At 48.3% G+C, this 23,350-nt stretch overlaps 1 protein-coding gene across 2 annotated transcripts in view; it reads right to left on the reverse strand.

Moving 5' to 3' along the window:
* Nucleotides 1–23,350, reverse strand: part of TNPO1 (transportin 1) — a 1,970,728-nt gene that overhangs the window by 707,172 nt on the left and 1,240,206 nt on the right. For both annotated transcript variants that reach the window (XR_011280658.1, XM_069627508.1), the window contains exons 13-14: nt 12,461–12,632; nt 2,920–3,006 (exon numbers count right to left, since the gene is read on the reverse strand). Coding sequence is in view for 1 of the 2 variants with exons in the window: in XM_069627508.1 (XP_069483609.1) it covers nt 2,920–3,006; nt 12,461–12,632 (259 nt within the window). In the remaining variant the exon portion in view is untranslated. The remainder of the gene's footprint in view (nt 1–2,919; nt 3,007–12,460; nt 12,633–23,350) is intronic.

Raw genomic sequence — 23,350 nt, forward strand, 5'->3', positions numbered from 1 at the left:
TGGACTGTCGCTGTATCCCTTCAGTCCCTCTACCAGCACTTGACATCATATGTCTGCACTTACCCTTGCACTTGCCACCAACTGGCCATACTTACTATGTTATTAGTCTATTATCCCATGTACTGCACTCTCCCTTGCCCCTCTCCCTTGCACTTTCCCCCTCCCCTCGCATGCACTTGCGCAATCTGAATGACAACTGGCCTAATAGGATCATGGTTTGTCTTCCCACTGTTCCCCCTCCCTTGACTTGTTGCGCCTTGAAACACTTGGGTATAGGCGCGTTATAAATGCCAAATCATATATATTTTGTTATAACTGTAAACCATTTTAGGTTATAATTTACTTCGCCAAGTGGTCTAAAAAAACAATTGCCCAATTTCAACCAAACAAGCTTTAATAGTACAGCATTTAAAGTCAAACTTTTACATGAACAGGTTTTTAAATAAATAAAAAGTAAAGCACTGTAAGGCTCACAAGGCTACTCACCATCACACTGATGACATTCAATGAGACACTGCAGGACAGTACTCTAGATAAGGCAACATGTCTGGTATGGCCACCATGCAGGTGGGTGCTCTGGTTTGCACTAGGGGCTGCACAGTCAGGAGTGGAGAGTCGCAGCTTGTTTTCTTCTAGGCACATCAACGATGAGAGTGTGGGGGTGGGAAGACAAATATGTGGCAGGCGGCTCACCAAAATGCAGGGTATTGTATTGCAGCAATGATAAAAATGTTGGAGACAAGTACTGTAATTAAGTCACTGAGGTTCAACGGAGTGCCACTAGGTATTGTATTTAAAAGGCTCAGACTAAAACAGTGCTGTATCATGTGTGGATCCATTTTGAAGTGGTGTTGTGTCATTCATCTAATTAGGTTATCTTCACCTATTATTGCGACTTAAGATTGAAATCTAATAGCACTTGAAGTATTCGATGTTAAATATCTGAAAATAGTCAAGGGTTCACAAACCACCACACTGCATGTTTAGGGTTTCTATAATTAACAACCTGGAGATGATTAAAGAACATTGCAACACACTAGTTTGGGGGTCTGCAACCTGCGGCTCTCCAGATATTTTGCTCTACAGCTCCCATGATCCCTCTCCATTGACTATGCTGGCTAGAGTTGATGGTACTAGTCCAAAACATCTGGTGCACCAAAGGTTGCATTCTTCTATACTATTTGGATTTACTAGGGGAGGAATACATACACCTTTCCCCTGAACTTAAAGCCTTCCCCTTCAATGAGTATTTTCAGACGGCTTGTACCTCCATGGGCAAATGGTCCTCACATAAAATCTTTCTAAAAGGTTTGGTGCATACTGTTTCACAGCTGACAAGTCTGTGGGCTCCCAGCTTTGGCCTACCTTTCCCTTCTACCTCCCACTAATATCTTAAGACTTTTCGTGTTTGTTTACACTTGGTTCAGGTCACTTCTGATTTTGTTCACCCTGCCTCATCTTTAGTGCCATCATTAGATCTGTAGTCTGCCTTCTGTTAAGTTCTCCATTTCATCTTCAGCACTCCTCTCCACTTCATAGACCACCAACCCTATAGGCAAAGTTACTGCCTTTGCTAGTCATGGGAATTATTAAACAAGCCATCTTCTAGAGCAGCTCCAAATTGGAGCAATGGGAGAACAGTGGCTTGGTCCATCATCTGCCATGCCCCAGGGACTTAAGTGTCAGATGGGAGTACACAACCAAGATCAACGTTTTAGGTCTTTCACATACTAATGGCGAGGTAGGAGGTAATTTAGCCAGCTTGTCACAGTACTATATTCTACTATTAAGTGTTAAAATTTTCTTACCTATTCTCCTAATGTGAAAATTACAGAAAAATAGTAGGAGACCGGAAGAAAGAAAAAAGGTGGACTGCAAGATAATAGCTCCGCCCCTCAACAATAAGCTTCAACCATGTATCATTACAGTTATGGCAAGGACTTCAACACCAGCTTTTTCACCAACTTGTGTTCACCATTAGAACAGGCCTGCATTTCTGCTGTCTCCACCTTGTCCCAATCATTATCTATCCAGCTGCTACATGCCTCCGTCAGCCCTTCTTTCTGTAACCATCCTAAACTACAACCAATGTTCTCTTTTTAGAATCAAAACTCAATTCTCAAAATTATATCACTACCCATGTAAGCTCATGGTATTCAATGAATCACACCCACATCCTTGCTGATCTGTTTATATGGTACACAATTTCATTTTGCCAACTCTCCTATACAGGTCCCCAGCTATTCTTGCTTTGAGTCGACGGCTCACAGGTTAAGCACTGGCCCAGACATGAAACCAGCCAACACTTGAATTCAGACGCCGGGCTGACAACCTTTCATCCTTCCAAGGTTGATAAATCAAGTCTCACAGCATTTCCTCCTAGATTCCCCTTACTTATGTTTGGTATAAGCACATTGTTTCATCCTTCCTCTGAATTCTGATATGAAACCTCTCACTTGTTTTTGGCAAGCCACTGAGACAACCAATGTGCAATCAACACCCTGATGCAGCATCAGGCTACACTCTGCCCTTCTTTACACCACAGTTTCTCCAATTATATTCCAGTGCTCACCTGAAAACCTTCAGTAATACTTTAAAATCTCATAGCCTTTATTTTGCCTAGGATTACATTCTTAGCAAATATATGAAAAGGTCAGAAGTATTTTAAAACCTCCTTTGATTACCTGCTAAACACGCAACAATGCATTTACCACAACTCATCCACATTAACTGAAATTATTTTTGGGGAAGTTAACTTAGTTCAAGATCAACTTAAATTTTGTGATATGTGAACATGAGTCACTAAAACTTAACACTGCAGAACCCTCCATAGCATACTAAAATAAAGTTACAGATTGTTTTTTTTACATTTCTGTAAAAGCAGCAGTTTACAACAAATTAATTTATCACACAATGTACCTCTAATAATGGAAAAAGATCTTTATCTTCATCCTTCAGCATGTTCCATTTCTGTATGAGTGGCGGCATGAGCATCTGAATATATTCCTGCATGAAAAGTTGATAAAATGTTATTGAATATTAAGTATAAACAAAAGTTGTGCATCACAGGGACTAATTCATTACCAATTCTTAGTGCTCTTCCAGCCATACTTTCAAAATTGCCATCCCTATGTAAGGCACGCCAGACACATTTTGCACACAAAAATGCCCACTCTGAATGGCAAATCAGGGGCAACCGTGCTTTGTCCAGCACGCAATGATTCCAGCTTTGCCTGCCAGTAATTTTGCATTCATTATGGTTCTGACACACAGAGGAAGCAGGGATGGTGGGTGGATTATATGAATAACAGTAAGCTAGGATCACATTAGTAACTTTGGTGACTAAACATTTTAATTGTGTTATGTCTGGTTCCCCTGTACCCCATACCTGCAGTAGATTAACCAGCAGGGGCAGTTTGTCCATAACTGACGACAGGGTGCCTGCCTGTCACTGTTGCAGATTATGGAAGAGCCAAGGCCATCCCATAGAAAGGACATGGTGCACCCAAGAGCTACTAGACTGGCTTTAACGGCCAAAGGGAAATGTGGTTATCGCTTGACATTTTAAGTGTTTATGCCTAATGATCCATGCAAAACTGAAGGCGTTTTGCTTCCCCATCCTATCAGGGCCCATTGCAGATGAAAGCTGGGGAAGGCCTAAATGTGAACAAGGAGCACTCTGGTGCCTCCCCTCATTTAGTGCTTATTTGGCAGCATCAAGTAGGTGCTCTGGATCCACTGCGCATGGCCCTCCTCACCAAGAAGCTTTTGCTGCTTTCTGGTTCCTGTTCGTGCTACAGAGGAGAAGGACGGGCATCATTGCAGGTGGGTCTGGACCAGGATTGCAGTGAACAACAAATTACTTGCGCCCAGTAACGTTCTTTTGAATGGATGTTCCTCTCACGGATTCCACATCTTATATCTATTCTTCCTGTGGTAGAAACATTTGAAAGCAGGGGGGTGCCATGTAACTCTGCATTGGGGAACCCTGGCGCTGTTGTCGTCTAGCCTGGGTGTGGCGTCAGTACCAATAGCATGCACTGTGCCCCTTGACTATAGTAAGCAATTATTCCCTGTGCTTGCCCACGTTGGGGATCAAGAAATATAGGAGGTGCCTTACAGCATTGAAGGAGATTGCATCAGGAGAAAGATCCCAGTTGCAAGGGAAAACTGGGAGGGCACTTAGGAATCTTTGGGAGGCACATCCCTCAGAAAGAACATTACCAAAGCCAATTTAATTTGTTACTGTAATGGCTTGTGTCCTACCACAGAGTCCCCATGTAAGATAGACTCCCATTAGCAGTATTAGGTTGCGGGAGGAGAGAATTCTATTGCAATTGAGTACATGCGCTGTCGGACAGTTCTGGCAAGGCAGGTTTCCTCACCTGACAAAACTTCCAAGTAGTAGTGTTTTACAAACATGTGTATGGAAGCCCATGTTGCAGCCTGACAAAAATCCTTAATGGGGACTCCCCTTTGGAGTGCCGATGTAGAAGCCACACCCCTGGTTCAATGCGCACTAAAGCTTTTAGGGATAGCTTTTCCCGTTCTATAACAGCATTCAGAGACGCTTAACACGATCCATCTAGAAATGGCTTGTGCTACTCCTTTACCTGTCTTCGGGCTGATTTAGTCAACAAATAACACATTTTCTAGTCTGAAGGGGATATTTCTAGTGATGTAAAAGCTCAATGGCCTTCGCAGGTCATCCTTACACGGATGAACGGGCTGGTAAAAGCCCAGTAAGCAAATTGATGGGTGAAAATCAGAAACCACCTTAGACGGAAATCAAGGGCGAACTATGAGCATCACTTTATCTTTCAAAAAGATGTGAAAGGTGGCTTACAAGACAGGGCCTGAAGCTCACCGACCGTACATGCCGATATAACTCACTATGTGGAAGGCAGTCTTCCTGGTGAGGATGCGAAGGGCGCAAGAGTGCATCAACTCAAAGGGTGATGCCATTAGAAATGTTATAAAGTACAAATCCCACAACCAGCACCACAAAGGGAGTCTGTGGAAAGGAGTTTGTTAATCCTTCAAGAAATGTACAATGATGGGTATCATGAAGAACGGCCTCTGCTCAGCATGTGCTTGAAGCTGGACAGCGCTGCCAGATAGCCAATGGCTGTCGTAATCTTCAGGCCTTGTCTGTCAAAGTGCAATAGGAATGACAAGACCATTAAGGTGTTCCACAGAAAAGGATTGGTGTGACTGGATCTACAAGCATCTGTTGCCGTGCTCTGGAAGGGTGTTAGGCAATGTTTGTGTGCAGTACCCTTTGGGACCACTACACACAACTAGGACTACAGGCGTAAGCAAAACCAACCTTTGGTATAAGTCTGTACTACACAGTTTTGTGCTAGCACTGCTGAGCAGTCAGGCCTATCTCAAGAGGGAATGTGAGCTGTAAGGATGTTACACAGAGGTCTAGAATTACAAGTATTCAAATATACTCACACTTATTAATTTATTTCACAGTTATAAAACATTCACTAGAAGAGGCAGTATATATCACACAAAAATATACTTCAGTACTTCACAAAATCCGGTTCTGAGGCATTTAAACTACGTTGAAGGAGGAGCAAAATGGCATTCAGAGCATTTGAAGTAGGCGCAAAAAGGCATAAGTTAATAAAACGAATATTAGAGTTCCTCTTAAACAGTGCAAATAGTTTGAGCTCCCCAGAGGAGTGGATTCAATGTAATAGGTTAGGCCAAAGTCAATGGAGTAAAGTCTTGTATAGGATAAAGCAGTTCTGGAAGTTAAATGGAAAAGTCTTTGCCAAAGTTCTCAGTAGTTCGTAAAAGAAAGATATGTTGGGTCACAAGCTGACTAGGCCTGCAAGTTGCCAAAGTTTCAAGCACTTTCGCAGTGAGAGGTAAGTTCTCTGTCGGGTTTTCACAGTACCTTACAATAGAGAAAAAGATGCAGCTGAAGACGTCTGTTCGTGGCAGTTCCTGCAGATCTCGCTGTTCCTGAGCCTCAGTCATGGGGACAAGAGGGAGGACGTCCGGGGACTCCTGCACTGCACGGGGACTGGTCAAAAAGCAGGCAAAGGCAGATCTTCAATTCCGGTAGCTGTAGTCAAGCACACAAACTGGTGTCCTTCTCCCTGGCTATTCAGTTTCCTGCAGCACTCCGAGGAAAATACAACCAGCTCCGAGAATGGTATCCAGGTGGCTTACAAGTTGATTGGTCCCACCAACTCAAAAGGGATAAGTCGTCCTTGAAGGGCAAAGGGCTTCTCTGTCGAGATGAACTTGGCGATTCGGGCTGGCAGCAGGACTTCACCGGGCAAACAAACGGTCCAGGAGTTGCAGCAGCCGTCCTTTTCCATCTCGTCTTCGGTTCTTTCGTTCCAGTGGTCGACTGCCTTCCAAGCCAAGAGACTCGCCTTTTAAACACTTTTCTCCCATTCATTCCAGCCTAGCTGCCACTCACCCAGAGGGGTGGCTGTCTTTGCCGGACAGTCAGCCAGCCAATCACGCCAGAGTGCATTTGGGTCTCCTAGGAGACTAAGCCCAGGGAGTTCCGGGCACCTCTGTAACTTCCTGCCCACCCCAGACACTCGGGCGCCAGAGGCCAAAGGCGTAGGTACAAAGGGTCCAAACCTGGTATGGCACGCAGAGAAAAACTCTAGAAGGACCGTTCCAAAAAGAAATCACGCAAAAAGAAGACCGGGACCCGTTTAAACAAAGGAGGCTCAGACGCCATCTTGAAAAACATGGCTTGCGTGATTTAATGCTATCGGTGTTCACAGTCGAGGTAAAATCATGGTAGTTTGTTGTAAAACCACTGTCACCAGCCATTTCGAGAGGAAAGGGTAGCATTTGACTGCTACATGAGTTTCTAGACATAGGGGATACTAAGTAACCCCTCCAGCACTCTATTGTAAGATAGTGTGTGCTGGGTCTAGGAATTTGGAAAGACCAGTAAAGTCAATTTCACTTTACTTTTTCTGGGATAAACTACTGTTTCCCAGAGAAAGTAATTTAAACCTTGGGGCAGCCTAAAAGGCTTCCATGTGTCACTGAACTGAGGGTGCTGTGTGACAAATGAAAAGATGATGCCTGTGGAGTTGTCTAAAACTCCATAGTCAAAGAACACAAGAGTAAAACACACATCAAAATACACGAGAGTGGGGAAAAAAGGCTCACACTCTCCAGGTAAAGAAATCAAGTCCTCAAAATCCAGAAAAGTTGCTAGGGGTCTCTAAGGTGAAGGGAATTAGCACATTTATGAAGATTCTTCCTAACAGAAGGTTCAAGTCTCTATACCTTAGCCTTTCAGAAGCCAGGCATGCAGGTGGAGCGTGCCTATGCTTGTGTGAAAAACCAGACCCCTCTCTTGGGAAAGTAGGTCTGTTCTTTGGGAAAGACATAGTGGAGGACAGGTGGTCATATCCAAGAGGTCCGAGTACCATGTCCTCCTGGCCCAGTACAGGTCAATCAGGGTCATGGTTGCTGTATACCTTTTCCACCTCCTGATGCCTTGGGGAATTACTGGAATAAGTGGGAATGCATACACGAGTAAAACATTCAGTCCACGACAAAGGTGTACCCCAGTACCCACCAGGCGTCCACAGGAGCAGACATTTTCAGTTCTTGTTGAAACTGGATAACAGGTCCACCTGGCGGGTTGCCAAAATGGGGAGTAGACCTTCAGACGGACCTCCTGGCACAGCTCCCATTTGTGGGAGACAGACCCTTCCTGCTCAGGACATCCGCTATTGTGTTCTCCATTCTGACCAGGTGAATTGCAGACAAGGAGATTTAGTTCTGCCTCTCTGCACAGGGAAGTGACCCTACACCACCACTCTTGTTGATGTAGTGCATTTCCGCCATGTTGTCCATCATGATTAGGACAGTTTTCTCTTGTATGGAGGTCAAGGCCTTCAGCGCTAGTCTAATTGTCTAACAGGTTGACGTGGAGCTCTGTCTCCGCCAGGAACCACAGCCTGCTCACAGTCAGCTTGTTCAGGTGTGCACCCATCCTTCCAGTGGGACATCCTTAGTGGTCACCTCCGGCCACTGTTGCCAAACTTTCACCTGCCATCAGGTTCTCTGCAAGTCCACCACAGAAGGTCTTGACAATTCTGGTTGGGACTTGTAACAAGTCGTCATGCTGCCCGAGAACTGTGACCACTGATGTGAGGGCCCCCTGGAGTGACCCTATTCTCAATCAGGCCTCCGTTACAAGGAGAATGCAGGATGCTTTGAGACAGCAAATATAAAATGTCCAGTGCTGGCAGACAATTGGTGTTTTGAAATTTGGTGACCATTCTTTGGATGTGCAGAGCCCTTTCCTCAAGAGGCAAAGCCTTGCTTGATGGAGTCCGGAACCCTTTCGATGAACTAAACATTTTAGAGGGTGTCACTTAGGACTTTGTTCCGCCTGGCTTCCCTTGCAACCGACTGTACGGGGTAGATTTAGCCCCCGGCTTTCGAACCTGGGTTAGCCTGGGACACCCTGGCCAAACTTTTCTGAGCCTAACTAAAACCTTTCTGAACTCCCTGCAAGAGTTTTTAAGCCCGTTGTCATTGTGTGATCTTGGGTGCATTTGTGCCCTGCTCTCTCCAAGAGTGGGCCCGGCCTGTGGACTTTGGCTCACAAGGTAACATTTGACTTTCCTACCTTGCTTAAGAGTTCCTAAAGATTAGTGTGGTGTATTTTCCTACATTCTGCCTTTTTCCCCTCCCTTTTTCGTTAACTTATTGGAGTGCCAGCTATAGTTAGGCGCTCACCTCTGTCTGGAAATAAGTGGTGTTAACTAAGACTTGTCTGATAAGGAATAAGGGATGTATATAGAATAATAGTAACTGTGTTGAGAGTGATTTACAATAATAGTGCTGGAGTGTTTCAATCAGTGTGTTTTTAAATAAATAATCATATACCTTGATACCAAACCTCTGGTCAGTGTTTGCTTGTGCTATTGTATCCGAGTGCCTATTGTGTATACTTTGCATACTGCCTAACTCTTCTTGAGGGAAGTCTGGCTGCTCAGCCACAGCTACCAAGTGAATCTGTGTGGTACAGACTGCTACCAAGTGGGTTTACTGCCAAACACCTGTAGTCTTAAATCTTTTGCAGTGGTCCCAGAGGGAACTGCACAGGTTTCTGCCTAACAGAGGCCAATACATTGAAAAAAAACATTATCTGGCCAATCGTCTCCACCTCTTACAGTTTATCAAACATAAGATCAATGTTGAGAGTGTCACCTTCTTGCAATCCTCTCAAGATAGCAAACAAACGCTTATGATTATGGACCTTGACCTATTCAACTCAGATGCTAAGGATTTCCCATGCTGATATTTTGTGACCCTCCTTTACATGGTGGAGAGAAACATACCAGCAGCGCATTTAGGGTTGACCCCCATTGCGCTCTTTTCAACACATGTATAAAACCAGCCAAGTAAGGCTTGTAACCATCTCTGTAATGAGCTGGTTCTAAAAATTCCATGGCCCAGTGTCTTCCTGGATTTTGATGCAACACCTCAACCCCCACAGTCACCCTTAACCAGATGGCCAGACAAAGCCCTCAAATGACCACGGTCTGTCGCCCCACTGTCAAGGGTGAAGGGCTACAACATCACTTCATAGTCCCTACTACACCCATTGCTGGCCCAACCACTGATCAAGAAATCTCAAACCCAGCCAAGCCCCCCCCCCTCTCCCCCCACCCCCCTTTACAGGGTGAGCAGTCAATCACTTAATCACTTCCACCACAATTTGGAGTTATGGGCTTCTCGGCCACCATGATGGAGCAAAGGGCAGCACGGCAGAACATCATAAGCCCAACAATCACAAGTTCACCCATCGCATCAGAAGGTGGGGGGTTTGGTAGCATGACTCCACCACACCTCATAGCTGCACCACCACAAGCAAGACAGATTCACCATCACTGCTAGCCCCACAAGCCCATTGGTAAGAATTATCTGAAGGGGTCATTTGTATTGTATATTTTAATGATTGGGCAGACACCAATACAATAAGTGCAGTACACAGGATAAAATAAATATAGCGGTGGCAGTCCCTAAAGTAGTGAGAGCAAGCCAGGTAGTGAAGGATGATGCATTGGTACATTGAAAGTGGAGATAAATATGGTGTGTTGGGTATAAGCCAGTATTCACATGAACACAATATGTACAGTTACACTGCAAATGAACAGGCCGGGAAAGACTGGAGGCTAGGGAGAGGGAGGGAGGAGGATGCACCTCTGCTCGCTCACACTCACTCTAAACCCATTTCCTTTCATCTCCCTAGCTAACCCTGTGAACATTTTAGGCGGAGAAGGGACTTAATTGCAGTAGCCAATGTTAAACAGAAAAACCTGAAGCATTATTGAGCTAATTCCAAGTGAATCCATATATTGTACTTGGCTACTGTAAGGGTATTGAAGAAGGAAACGGACACAAAGGTGGCATGGGTTTGGTTATAAACCATTATTTCTGTGTGAAAAAGGACCTTACTCCACAACTTCTAAGAGGGGTTTTCCCTGCCTCAAAACTAATACTACAAGGGTCTGTCAGAATGTCAGTCAACGTAAATTCCATCATCCTGTGGCAAAACCTACTTCTATCCCTCACCTTATACAACAAAAAGTTACTTATTTAAGACAAATGGTTCTCTTCTTCTTGGGTATTTTTCAAAAGAATTTTCTCTCAAACCAAAGTTACATGGCAGAATGACTCCCTTACCCTGCCTTGTGGGTTTCACCCAGTCCTTGCACAAAGTTACCGCCAGGTGAATGGCTCCCTTATCCTCGTGCGGCTTGTTACATTCTTTAATAGAACCAGGTGGAATGACTCCCTTCCCTTTATCCGAACTCTCAGTACAGGAGAAAGAGCGTGTCTCCCTTCTCTTGGTATGCTTTTGCACAGTTTAACACAAGGCCTGGGGGAATGAATCCCTACCCCTGGCGTTATCACACCTCCTCCCAGTGTGGTACCAGGAGAATGGCTACCTTCTCTTGGTATGGCTCAATACATATGTCTCTTAATACTTTCAACTTCACGTACACTTTTCCACTTTGACTTGTTTTCAACAAAGTCCCAAATCATGTCAGGGTCCCAGACCCTTCCCCAATGGTCAATGTTTCTCTTTCCCACTGTGACAAGGAAGATTTCCTTTGATGCTGTCTGTCCCTAGTTCTGGGTCCCAGACTCCTCTTTGGTGTCCTGTGGTCTTATATGGGCAACTGGGGCAAGGAGGCGTTCTCCTGACGTTTCCAGCGTAAGCTGTTCCCTTCATGTCCCCACCAGGCCTCCCGTGACCAGCTTTATCTTCACGCAGGGTCAGGCAGTGCGCCAGTTGTTCCAGTGATGGGTTTTCTGCTGTGCTTCCAGACGCCATCTCCTTCGGCCGGCCAGCTCCACAGCATTTTCGCGGATCTCCCACCTTTGCGGTCCCAGCGTCTGTGGGACTCATCGGTACACCTGGTCAAGGTTACGGCACAACTCTCCTTTCCAGGTCGGGCAGAGGGGTCTGCTCCTGCAGGTTTGCCGTTCGAGACTCAAAGCATCTCGCCAGTGTCTGCTGCTCCGCTTGCTTCAGTCAGGATTCAAATCGCCCAGGTTCCTCAAAGACAACATTGAGTCAGTCTTCAGTTTTCCTTATGAAGGACTGGTCCCGCCTCCGCCCATCGTAAACACCTGCAGTGCATGATCATGGCCGCTCTTCATGATTCCAGTGAGCTACCTCGTGGCAGAAATTGAAGGTGCAATCTTCATACTTCGGATCTGACTTGTCCTAGTCCTTCCTACTTGGCTGGTATCATCACTATGACAATAGTACATATGTTTGCTCTCTGAGGAAGGATTAGGAGGTGTAGTGTAGGACTAGGGAATGTGTGCGGGTGATGGAATGGGCTAGCCCGGGCTGCACCCCAGGTGGTCATCCCTGTCCCCACAGGTGGGGGTGGGGAAGTCCCTCCCACATTAAACTATTGGGTAGTGGCCTTGCCTCCCCAGACTCATGAGAAGGGGCTCCCCCTTAGGGAGAAGTGCCGACACTTTGTGAATCGTCACACTACCCAGTGACACACCTCATCATTTAAGCTATAAAGCACTTAATCATACAGGAACAAAGCACAAAGATACAGAGAATATGCCTACAATTAGCCATAAGCTGGCTCAAGGATTACAATTTTCATGAGTAAAAGTAATTATTCAAAAGAGGACATTACAAAAAAGCTACCTTAAGCCAAATGGACTGAACAGTTAAGCCAAAAACACAAAAAAACAAGGATATACTACTATCGGACACAGAGCAAGAGGCAACTGCTTTCAGTTTTTTTATAAAGTGCTTGCAAATGTTGTTCCACTACAAAAAGCATTCCTGCTTACCACACATTCCAAACATTTCAATACCTAACTAAATAGTGTGTGCTGGGTTTTAATTCAGTGATGTCTGTCAATCCATTGTAAGGACAGATGCCTTCACAACATCAATACTCACTGGTTTATTTAAATGATGTCCCACAGAATCTGCTAATGTTCCAATGGCATCATAAAGAATAAGCAGGTTTTTATGTTGGTATTTACTGAAAGCAAACACCAGCGTATCGAGAATGTAAGCAAGATATGGGACAAGCTCAGTACAGGCTTCCTCTTCCAAAGTCGCAAAGGCACTAAAAAAAACAAAGAAATGGTCAATTTGTATTTTTTATCAATTTTAAACAGAAAGACAGAAAGGGGCTGATGGCCCAAAAACATTGTGTTGGCTGGATTAAAGAATTCCATTTATTTCAATGCGCTTTAAATTGACACTGAACAAAAGCCTGCATTAAAGTGTATGACAGTTATCAAAAGACAGTTTAAGCTTTGCATAAGTACTTCCTGTTGAAAAGGGTTATATTGGAGAATAAACTGTTTTTAATAGATTGTTTATTTTAATGCATCTAGAAATCCTTTACACCACATGCTGCTCAAAACAGTGTGAAATAAACACAGAAGATATCAGACAAACTGCTTGCCTACTGAAATACTGGAACGTACAACGTTTCGAATTTCAACAGGTTATGGGTTTAACTGCCTGTAATACAAGATGATGGTCCTGGACAAAGGGAGGGCTGGAAACAAGGATAAAGGCCGTGTCCCAATTGGGTATGAAGTTGGGGCACGTTCAGAGAAATGGAGAAATTAGAGTGTCTGTGCCCATGTCCACAGGACACTGACCTGGGGAGGAATGCTGGACACTTCCATATAAATAAAATAAACTTCCAGGCATGGCAGTCAGACAGTATTTCAATCCAAAATTGGGTCCAGCCACACATTTTGCAAACTCTTCCAAACTCTTCAGCCGGTCGCGTTTCGGGATGCTCATCAGCAAGCATGATTTAGAAATGTTTGCCCCATTTTCTTTCATCAAAACCACTCGATGGATTTTAACAAAACTACTTGAAGGTTGCTAGTCATCTCAAAAACCGGTTTCTCGTGCATGTTTTTGTAAATACATAGAAACATGTTTCACAGCAGAAACTGCTCGAAGTGTTTCAATGGGAAATGCAACTTTTGGCATCCGCTATATATCTGCCTCCCACTGCCGGATGGACATTTGTGACACTTTCTTAAATAATTCTGAGTTTAATGCATAGGTGAGCTAGATTCCAATATTAATAAGAATGTAATTTGCATTTTACACCTATGCCAGTACACTAACCCGTCACTATTTTCTCCAGTGGAACTTTCAAAAGCATACACTGCCTTCTGTGCTATTCCAAAACACCCCAACCGTAGGGCAAACACTGTAGTAACTCTTCTACTCCAAGTTCCTAGTACCATTTACTTCAGATGTATGGGAATCCCCATATAGACATGGCAAACAAAGCAGCATATAGATTCGTAAAGGCACCACCCCCAACTCGCTCACCCAAAATTAAGAACATACCGGAGTAAATGCTTTCAACACATTGAACCCTTCTCAAAAAGGAAATGCAGAAGCAGAGAAATGGAAAATACAAGTGTCTGGATGGCAATAAGGACATCTATATTAAATGAGAAACCCTGAAGGACTAGGGAAAGTATACTAAATGTAGCACCAAACAAGAGAAATGTTAGGCTACTGTAGATCAAATGTAATTTTTAAAAAGTTGGGATTAGTGGAAAGGAACGAAAGGCTTGGTGGTGTCAAATGACAACACACGTAAGGGTTGGGGAAACAACGAGACTACAGAAGGGCCAAATCCGGGACAACAGAAAACGGCAAACTCAAAGATAGGAGTAGGGTAACAACAAGCAGGAGGGGATGGCAAACATCCAGAAGTGGACAGCAAAGTGCATGAGAAACAGTATCTGCAACTCCAGACAAGAAAGGGCAAACCAAAGGGGCAACAACAATTGCAAGTGGCTAGGGATGTGCCCAGCACAGTCAGTGATGCAATCAGATAAGTGAACTGCAACAAACTCCAACAAGAACAGTAGCCGAAACCAGGAAGAATGACAGTGCAGTAGGGGATAACCACATTCAGACGAGGCCAGGAAGACAAGGAGGACAGAGACCATGGATTTGGGGTAGCAAGGTCAGAAAAGGTCAAAGTGTCTAGGCCCAGAGTCAAGAAAAGAGGTGTGGGGAAGTGAACAATCTATACAGAGCAGAAATCGTTGTTAAAAGTTCCAAATAACTGAGGGTGCTTGGAGTTCAACTAGAAGCCTCGGGTTTGAGGGCTGTGGGACAGTGTTGCCTGACATGGGGCAATAAGACAGTGTCAAGGGAGAAGCAATGTAGAGGAGAGTGGTATGTTTCCAAATTAGGGCACAATCTCTCCTACAAACTTGTAACTCACTCCTTTTCAAGCCAGGTACCACACACCACAAATCGCTCACCATCTACACAGAGTCTCAGACCAAACGCACCCTAGGCGGAATGCATGCTTGGGTGCCCCCCCTGCCATTAGTGTTCAATACATTTTCTTACTGCATGATTTTAATGCATAACTATCTGCCACACCTTGAATACCACAGAGCCCTCAAACACTTCCACAGAGACCCAACAGCACAGCTGTGTGCTCTGCAGCTCAATAGTTCACACTGTAACTTAGCGACACACACCACCACAGTGCACGTGCCTAGACTACCACATAACGCTCGCACACCTTTGCTGCAAGTGAGCCCTAACACACCACAGTGCTCTGCTGATTACAAAATCATGCAATCACTTATGGCCATAGCCAGCACCACTGCCCTATACACTGGAGAACAACTTCACAGCTCCCAGCCCCCTACACAACAGCACAGTGCTCTGCAAAACAGAAGGTTTTAACTGCTGCAATTCCTCATGAAGCACCATAAATCTACACTCCAGCACCCCCTGCCCGCCCTCCACGGTCATAGAACCCTACAACCTCAAACACCACCATCATGTGCTCTACATGGAATTGGTTGTGCTACCAATTGTGAGGAGGCCAATCAGATTTTCTGATCTATACTTTGGCAAAACTGTGGCTACTTTATTTATATGTCCCATTAAAAATCCTTTTTGCACAATTAATACAACTGGGAATTTCGGCGCAAGTTAAATACCCAGATGATGACTGTAACCCCCCCCCAACCCCCCCCCCCCCCCCCCAAGTTAAGAAAATTCAAAAGGTAACTTGGTAAAATAGAATAAATACAATTAATTTTAAGTCGGTCAAACCTAGGGATGTTTAAAACCCTACAGCACCATTTCAAAATGACCATTTGCTTCTTGTGAACACAGTTTTTTGGCCCACCTGTGATCAGTAGTGTAATGAATCCTACAGACTCCTCACTAAATACCTGCCCAAGGTCTGCGGCCAGGGAAAGGAAGACGCTTTCTGATCCTGACCTTGGGGGTGGTGTTCGGCGGGAGGATCACCTGGAAGGAGAAAGGGCCCAGGGAAATGAGAGGACTCAGTGGAGTGAGACGCAGTATTTGTCTTTCTCTAGGGAGGATGTCTCCTCAATGTCAAAGTATGTAACGGCTTGTTGTAATAACCATCTTTTTGTTCCACAAGCTAAACATGTAAATATGGGTGAAAACAAACCACTAGGCATCGCGAGAAATAAAAACCCTTCCAAAATCCACAAGACTAAAAGCGAAAAACCTTCATAGCGCCCAACCAAAATCCACAAGACTAAAAGCGAAAAACCTTCATAGCGCCCAAAGGTACAATGAAAGGAAATCTGTGAATAATAATGGCTTACAGAGATGCATTCCTCTTTTCAATCCAGTCTGGTGGCTTATCCTTATGACAGTCCTTTAAAGAATATTATGAGAAATGGGCATGAATTTAAAAGTGCAAATCAAACCCAGAAAACTAACTTTACGATTAGGGACTTCAAGTCCCATAACTCCATAAGTACTGAGACGAGGAAGATGGCTGCAAAGGTACAATGCTGCAGGAGTGGTCAGATTGTTAATTCAAATGACACACCTGAGGGAGATCGAGGCTTAAAATGCCCCCTCAGGTGCAGACCATGAGAGAAAGAAAGCGCAAGAAGATTGATTGATATTTTATTTCTATCGCGGACGTACACGAGTGTTTCAGAGCGCGACAAGGCAAGGGAGGGGGACAGGGAGAACAAAACAGCGATCTTACTAGGCCCAGTGACATTGAGAACACGCAAGTGCATGGGGGAGGGGAAAAGTGCATGGAAAGAGGGAGAAGTGGAAAGTGCAAAGGAGAGGAGAAACAGATAAATAACAATAAATAAATAATAAAGGCAACAAACAGTGGTAATGCAGCCAGCAATTTGCAAGTGTTAGGTTTAAGGCAGCAGACAGGGTAGGCCTCATAAGTGCAGGAACAAAAAAGGGGGGCTGTATGGGTACAGATACAGACCCCAGTGCAAGGGGTGGCCCGGAGGCAGTACGGGAGGGTGGCAGGGTGAGCAGGTACCTGGGTCCGAAAGACAGAGGGTGGCCAGGTGCACAGTGCCAAGAGAACAGATCAGCAGGGGAGAGAGGGAGCGAAGGCAGAAGAAAAGAGGAAGGTCTTGAGGTGCTTCCGGAACCGGAGATGGTTCTCCTCAAGTTGTAGAGTGGCAGGGAGGCTGTTCCAGGGGGAGACCCCAGCCGAAAACCAAGATCTACCCGGAGCTTGTTTCTTTGAAAAACGACTGACCCTGAGGGAGTTGGAGGTAGAGGAGGGAAGAGCTTGAGAGGGAACTATTTGCGGAGGGATAGCTGAAGGTATTTTGGACCCAGGCCCCAGAAAGCCTTGTGGACAATGCAGAGGGTTTTGAATTTAATCCTTACATCCACTGGGAGCCAGTGGAGAGATTTCAGAGCTTGAGAGATACGATCCCAGGGCTTGAGGCCAAGGACAAGTCTCGCAGTCCTGTTCTGGATTAGTTGCAGAGGGCAGAGCGTAGAGGCAGGTAGATTTCGAAAGAGGCTGTTACAAAAGTCCAAATTAGAGAGAACCAGAGCTTGTGATACTATGAGCTTCTGGGGGAAGGAGAGGAAAGCAGAGTACCTCTGAGGAGGTGCAGTCGGAAATTTGACTTTTTAGAGACCTCAGAGATGTGGGCGGAGAAGGAAAGGGTGGAGTCAAAGATGACCCCGAGGTTCTTAGCCTCGCAGGTGGGGGTAGGGGGAGGGCCAAGGGAAGCCGGGCAGAGAGTGAGGGGAAACAGAAGTAGTGTGATTTGTACAGGCAGCCAAGGCAGACGCTGGAGGAGGGAGAATACCATGGGACCACAACTCAGCAGATACCTGCTGCCGGTCCTGAGAGGGTCTGTACCCTCCAGAAACAGTGCAGAGATAGCACAGCTGGAAGCATGCAAGAGGAAGCGTGAGGTCTCCGGTAGTTGGCATGCACCAGAGGGCTTCAGGAGCAAAAGGAGCTCCTGGTGCAGAAGGCACGGGTGACAGCAGACTAAGAAGCAGTCTGCCGGGGCACGAGGTGTCCTGCGAGCAGCAAGGGGATCAGACATGCATGTTTTACCCAGTGAGTTCACAGACTGGTTGTGACCCCGTAGCGCTCTGCACGCGCTCACGTGTTCAAGAAAGGCGTTAAAGTAAGCAGCACACGCGTATGAGTGAAAGTGGTTCTAAAACTGATTTTGAATACAAAACTATTGAAAAGCAAAGAAAGCTTTATATGACTAAACCAAATGACTAACTTTAAACGGGTGAGCTTTTGGAATACCCAGCAACCCGGTGTGGCAATATTATTAAGAACTAATACCTACAAACATTTCCCAAGCCAAGAGAGACTAAAAGCAAGGCAACAGATATTGCCAACGGCAAATGGGGGCTAATGAAAGGTCCATAAGTTGTGAAACTTGCTGTCCATACTTTGTACAACAGATGGTAAAAAAGGAACAAGTTACTTACCTGTAACTGTTGTTCTCCAGCATGGGTCTGGCATGGATTCACATGCTCATGAATATTCCCCGTCGTCAGGCTGGGAATCCTCGGTAAAGAAAAAACCAGTATCAGTTTCGTTTCTGATCAGTCTTTCGTAGTAATAACCAATCACTGGTCTCTGCGTCATACTGACCACAGCCAATGACTGCCCTCTACCTAAGCACCTCCTCCGGCAGCCATCTTCAGATTTGGAAGCACGTGAAGTGGCAGTATGACCAAGTGAAGAGCCGCAGAGGGGTAGGCGGGAGGGTTCGCATGTGAATCCATGCCAGACCCATGCTGGAGAACAACAGTTACAGGTAAGTAACTTGTTCCTTCTCCAGCATGGGGTCTGGCATGGATTCACATGCTCATGAATAAAGAATACATAGCAGTACACACATGCACAACCACGGGAGGTGGCAAAGGCTCAACATTAAGCATCACATTAACTCAACATTAAGCATCTTACCTCCTCACCAGGCTCACCTCAGGCGAACAGGTTGCGCAGCACTGCTTGGCCGACCCTGGACTCCTCCCTGGAATCCCGGTCGACGCAGTAGAATTTCGTGAAGGTGTGCGTCGACCTCCACGTAGCAGCCCTGCATATGTCCAGCAGGGGCACACCAGATAGGAACGCCGTGGTAGCTGCGATCGCTCTGGTGGAATGGGCTCTCGGACGGCCAGGCAGCGGTCGGTTTGCCAACCGGTGACAGTACATGATACAGCCGGAGAGCCATCTGGAGATGGAAGCCTTCGAGAGAGCCTTCCCCTGATTGACAGGTCCAAAGTTCACAAAGAGTTGTGACGTCTTCCGAAAACCCTTCGTGCGGTCCACGTAGAACTTCAGCGCTCTAGCTACATCCAGCGAGTGCAAAGTCCTCTCAGCCGGCGACGAAGGCGACGGGAAGAACACAGGTAACACCAAGGGTTCGTAGAGATGGAAGTCCGACGGTACCTTGGGCATGAAGGAGGGGTGCGTCCTGAGCACTACCCTCGTGTCGTGGAAAGTCAAGTACGGGGCCTTGCAGGAAAGGGCCTGGATCTCTCCCACTCGTCGTGCGGAGGTGATGGCAACGAGAAAAGCTGTTTTCCACGATAGAAACTTCAACGGGGCCGAGTGCAGAGGCTCGAACGGAGGTCCCATGAGCTTGGTCAGCACCACGTTGAGCTCCCACGCCGGGGCCGGAGCCTTCACCGGCGGGAACGATCTGAACAGTCCCTTCATGAACTCTTTCACCAGACGATGAGACCACAAGGACGTCCGGCCCGTGGTTCTGGTGTATCTGGAGATCGCAGCAAGATGAATCTTGATGGACGCGTGTGCCAGACCAGCTTTGGCCAGCGTCAGCAGGTACGGCAGTACTTGGGGAGCCGTAATCCGTAGAGGGTTAATCTTCTGTGCGTGGCACCAGACAGAGAACCTCTTCCATTTGTGTCCGTAGCATTTAAGAGTCGAGGACGCCCTGGCCTTTGCAAGAACCTCTCTGCAATCGGCCGGTATGTCGTATCCTCCAAACTCTAGCGCTGCAGGAGCCAGGCCTGCAAGTTCAGCGACTTCGGGTCGTGGTGGAGGATGGCGCCTCCTTCCCTGGAGAGTAGATCCGCGTCCGCCGGCAGCTTGATCGGCGGGGACGCTGACAAGTCCAGAAGGTCCGGGAACCATATCTGCCTCGGCCACGCAGGTGCGACGAGGATCATCCTGCACCGTGACCTCTTGAGCTGGTTGACGAGCCGGATTAGCAGAGGCAAGGGAGGGAACGCGTAGAGGAACAGGCCCTCCCAGGGGAACGAGAAAGCATCGCCCATGCTCCTCGTCTGGGGAAACCTGCTGGCGAACCTCCGGCACTTGGTGTTCGTCGCCGTCGCGAACAGGTCGATCTGGGGTGTGCCCCACCGTCGGAAGAGGCGATCCACCAGATCCTGCCGTAGTTCCCACTCGTGGCACGAGCGCAGCTCCCTGCTGAGTGAGTCGGCGATGGTGTTTTTTATCCCTGCCAGATGAAACGGCACCAGAAGAATCCCTTGGGCGACGGCCCAATGCCACAGGTCCTGCGCCTCCTTGGACAGCGCTGGGGACCTGGTTCCGCCCTGTTTCCTGATGTAAAACATGGTGGTGGTGTTGTCGGTGAAGATCCTCACCACCTTGCCCTTGAGGGACGGAAGGAAGGACCTGAGGGCCCAAAACACTGCACGGAGCTCCAGGACGTTGATATGCAGGGACTTCTCCGTCGGGAGCCAGAGTCCCCTTGCGTGCAGATTTTCGGTGTGCGCTCCCCACCCTTCTAGGGAGGCATCCGTGGTCACAGTCACCTGGTGGGCTGGGGTCTGGAAGTCCATGCCCGCCGTCAGATGCGCGCGGGTGCCCCACCACCGTATCGCTCGTCGGAAACTCTCGTCGAGCTTGATCCTTTCCTCGAAGCTGCCCGTCGTCTGGATCCAGCGCGCATCCAGGAATTCTTGCAACGGGCGCATCCGGAGCCTGCACATGGGAATGAGGTAGATGCAGGAAGACATCATCCCGAGGAGGGACTTGATGGACCTCACTTTGGCCGCGTCGGCCACCAACATCCGTTGCACCTTGCCCAAGATGGTCCTGGTCCTCTCCTCCGACGGGGAGGCCAGAAGGGACACTGTGTCGAGCCTCGCTCCCAGAAACAGAGCGACTTGCGCGGGCACCAGGTGGGATTTGGCGTAGTTCACGGAGAATCCCAGGTCCGTGAGGAGTTGGACGGTCCTTGCCGTGTGGACCACGGCGAGCTCCCTCGTCTTGGCGCGGATGAGCCAGTCGTCCAGGTAGGGGTAGACGTGAATCCCCTCGCGGCGCAGCTGCGCCGCCACCGGTGCGAGGCACTTGGTGAAAACCCTGGGTGCCGACCGTAGTCCGAAGGGAAGGGCTTTGAACTGGTAATGACGCCCTTGGACCACGAATCTGAGGAATTTTCGGTGCCCCTTTAGGATGGGAATGTGGAAGTAGGCATCCTCCAAATCCAACGACGATAGGAAGTCTCCTTCCTCCAGCTGACCCAGGACGTGCTGGAGGGTGACCATCCGGAACTTCTGCGCCTTGATGAACTTGTTCAGACGTCGCAGGTCCAGGATGGGGCGCCATCCTCCCGTCTTCTTCTTCACGAGGAAGTATCGCGAGTAGACTCCGGAGCCCCGAAGCCTCTTTGGGACGAGTTCGATGGCGCCCTTTCTGAGCATCGCCTTTACCTCCAGGAGAAGTTGAGGGACGTGAAGTTCTTTCCTGGCCACGGGGGGGACGCGCGGGCACCTTCTTTGAAATTCGAGCGCGTGGCCCCGGGCCAGGGCGTCCAGCACCCAACGGTCGGTGGAGATGGACTCCCACACGCTGACGAAGCCCACCAGCCGGCCTCCCACCGGGGTGCTTCGGTGGGGGCCCGACCCCACAGCCGGTTCAATCCTGCTTGGACGCGGCCTTGCCGCCTTGACCTCCTTGGCGACGACGGCGGGGTCTGCTAAACTTGCCTCGTCCTCTGTAGGCCTCTTGCGACGACGAGCGGGCCGCTTGACGGTAGGAAGCGAAACCGCCGCCGGAACCTTTGGAGGCGCCCTTGCCTCCGCCGCTCCGAAAGGGCGTCCGTCGTAGCTGCAGGACTCCAAGGGCCCGGGCCGTCTCAGTATCCGCCTTGATGGCCTGAAGGGAATCGTCCACTGTCTTCCCAAACAGGTTGTTCCCGTCGAAAGGCATGTCCAGGACTCTGGTCTGGACGTCCTGCCGAAAGTCCGTAGCTTTGAGCCATCCACGACGTCGAAGGCAAACGCCGTTGCCCAGCTGGCGGAACCCAGTGTCGGCGATGTCCGTCGCCACGGTGATGGCGTGGTCCGAAGCCACCTCACCTTCCTGCAGGATCTCAAGGGCCTCCGCCCTCTTGTCGTCCGGCAGAAAATCCAGCAGGGGAGCCATCTTGTACCAGAGCTCCCTGTCGTAGCGGGCCACGATAGCCAAGGCGTTGGCCGCTTTAATCGTCGTCGCTGCCGACGAGTTGACTCTACGTCCCATAGCATCCAATTTCTTTCCCTCGCCGTCCGGCGGGGAAGTCGACGTGGAGGCCGCACCCCCCCCCGCTTTCTTCCTGGCTGCCGCGGAGACGACGGAGTCCGGGGTAGGCTGCGCCCGGAGGCATAGGGGGGCCGTGTCCGGGACCCGGTACTTTTTCTCGTACCGGTCTCTTCTTGCTGGCGTCGTGGAAGGGTTCTTGAGGAGGGAAAGGCCCTCATCCCAAATGTCGTCCAACAGAGGCACTGCGAGGACCGTCTTCCTCTTGGCCTCGCGCCGCTGATAAAGGAAGCCTTCCTTTTTCTTCTCCTCAGGGCAGAGTTGGAAAAGCTCGGAAGCCCTGGAGATCATGGAGTGGAAAGATCCGATCTCGTCGGGCGGAGAAGCCCTGGTGGGAGGCGACGACGGAAAATCCTCGTCGTATGCCTCGTCGTCCGTACCCGTCGCTGCCGTGTCAGTCCCCGTATCATCCCCTCGAGTGGACGGGGAGGAGGGCTGGACGGGGCGCGACGGTTGAAAAGGAGGTGGTGGATGGATCCTTCTTTTCTTGGTAGGGGGAACACCAGAAGGTCCCGGTTCTGGATCCCCCGACGGGAGAGGTTCCTCCGTCGGTAACGGTAGCCTCGTCCTTATCTCGGAGCATAAGGACTGTATGGCCAACAAAATGGCCGCCGAGTTGTCTTGCGGCGCTGGCAGAGGGGAATCCGACGGGCGAGCAGGGGCCCCGTCGGTATCCTCGACGATGTCGTCGTCGTCACCTGCGTCGGGGTCCATTCCGACGGGCTGGCCTTCTTCCACGCCTAGGCCGTGGCTTAAGACCTCGATCAGTTCCTCTTCTGAGGTTGAGGCCGAATCTACGACGACGCCCTGCCCCCCCTTCTTCCCCACGGAGGGTTTCACGGGGGTCCTATCGATGGGCACAAAGGAAGACTCCCTCCGAGGAGGCAGGGAGATTCTGGGCCCTGAGGTCGCCACCACTGGTGCAGCCACCACAGGCTGAGCCAGGGCCG

This window comes from Ambystoma mexicanum, chromosome 6p (genome assembly GCF_040938575.1).
Source record: "Ambystoma mexicanum isolate Mex_15411 chromosome 6p, UKY_AmexF1_1, whole genome shotgun sequence".
Taxonomy (NCBI): Eukaryota; Metazoa; Chordata; class Amphibia; order Caudata; family Ambystomatidae; genus Ambystoma; species Ambystoma mexicanum.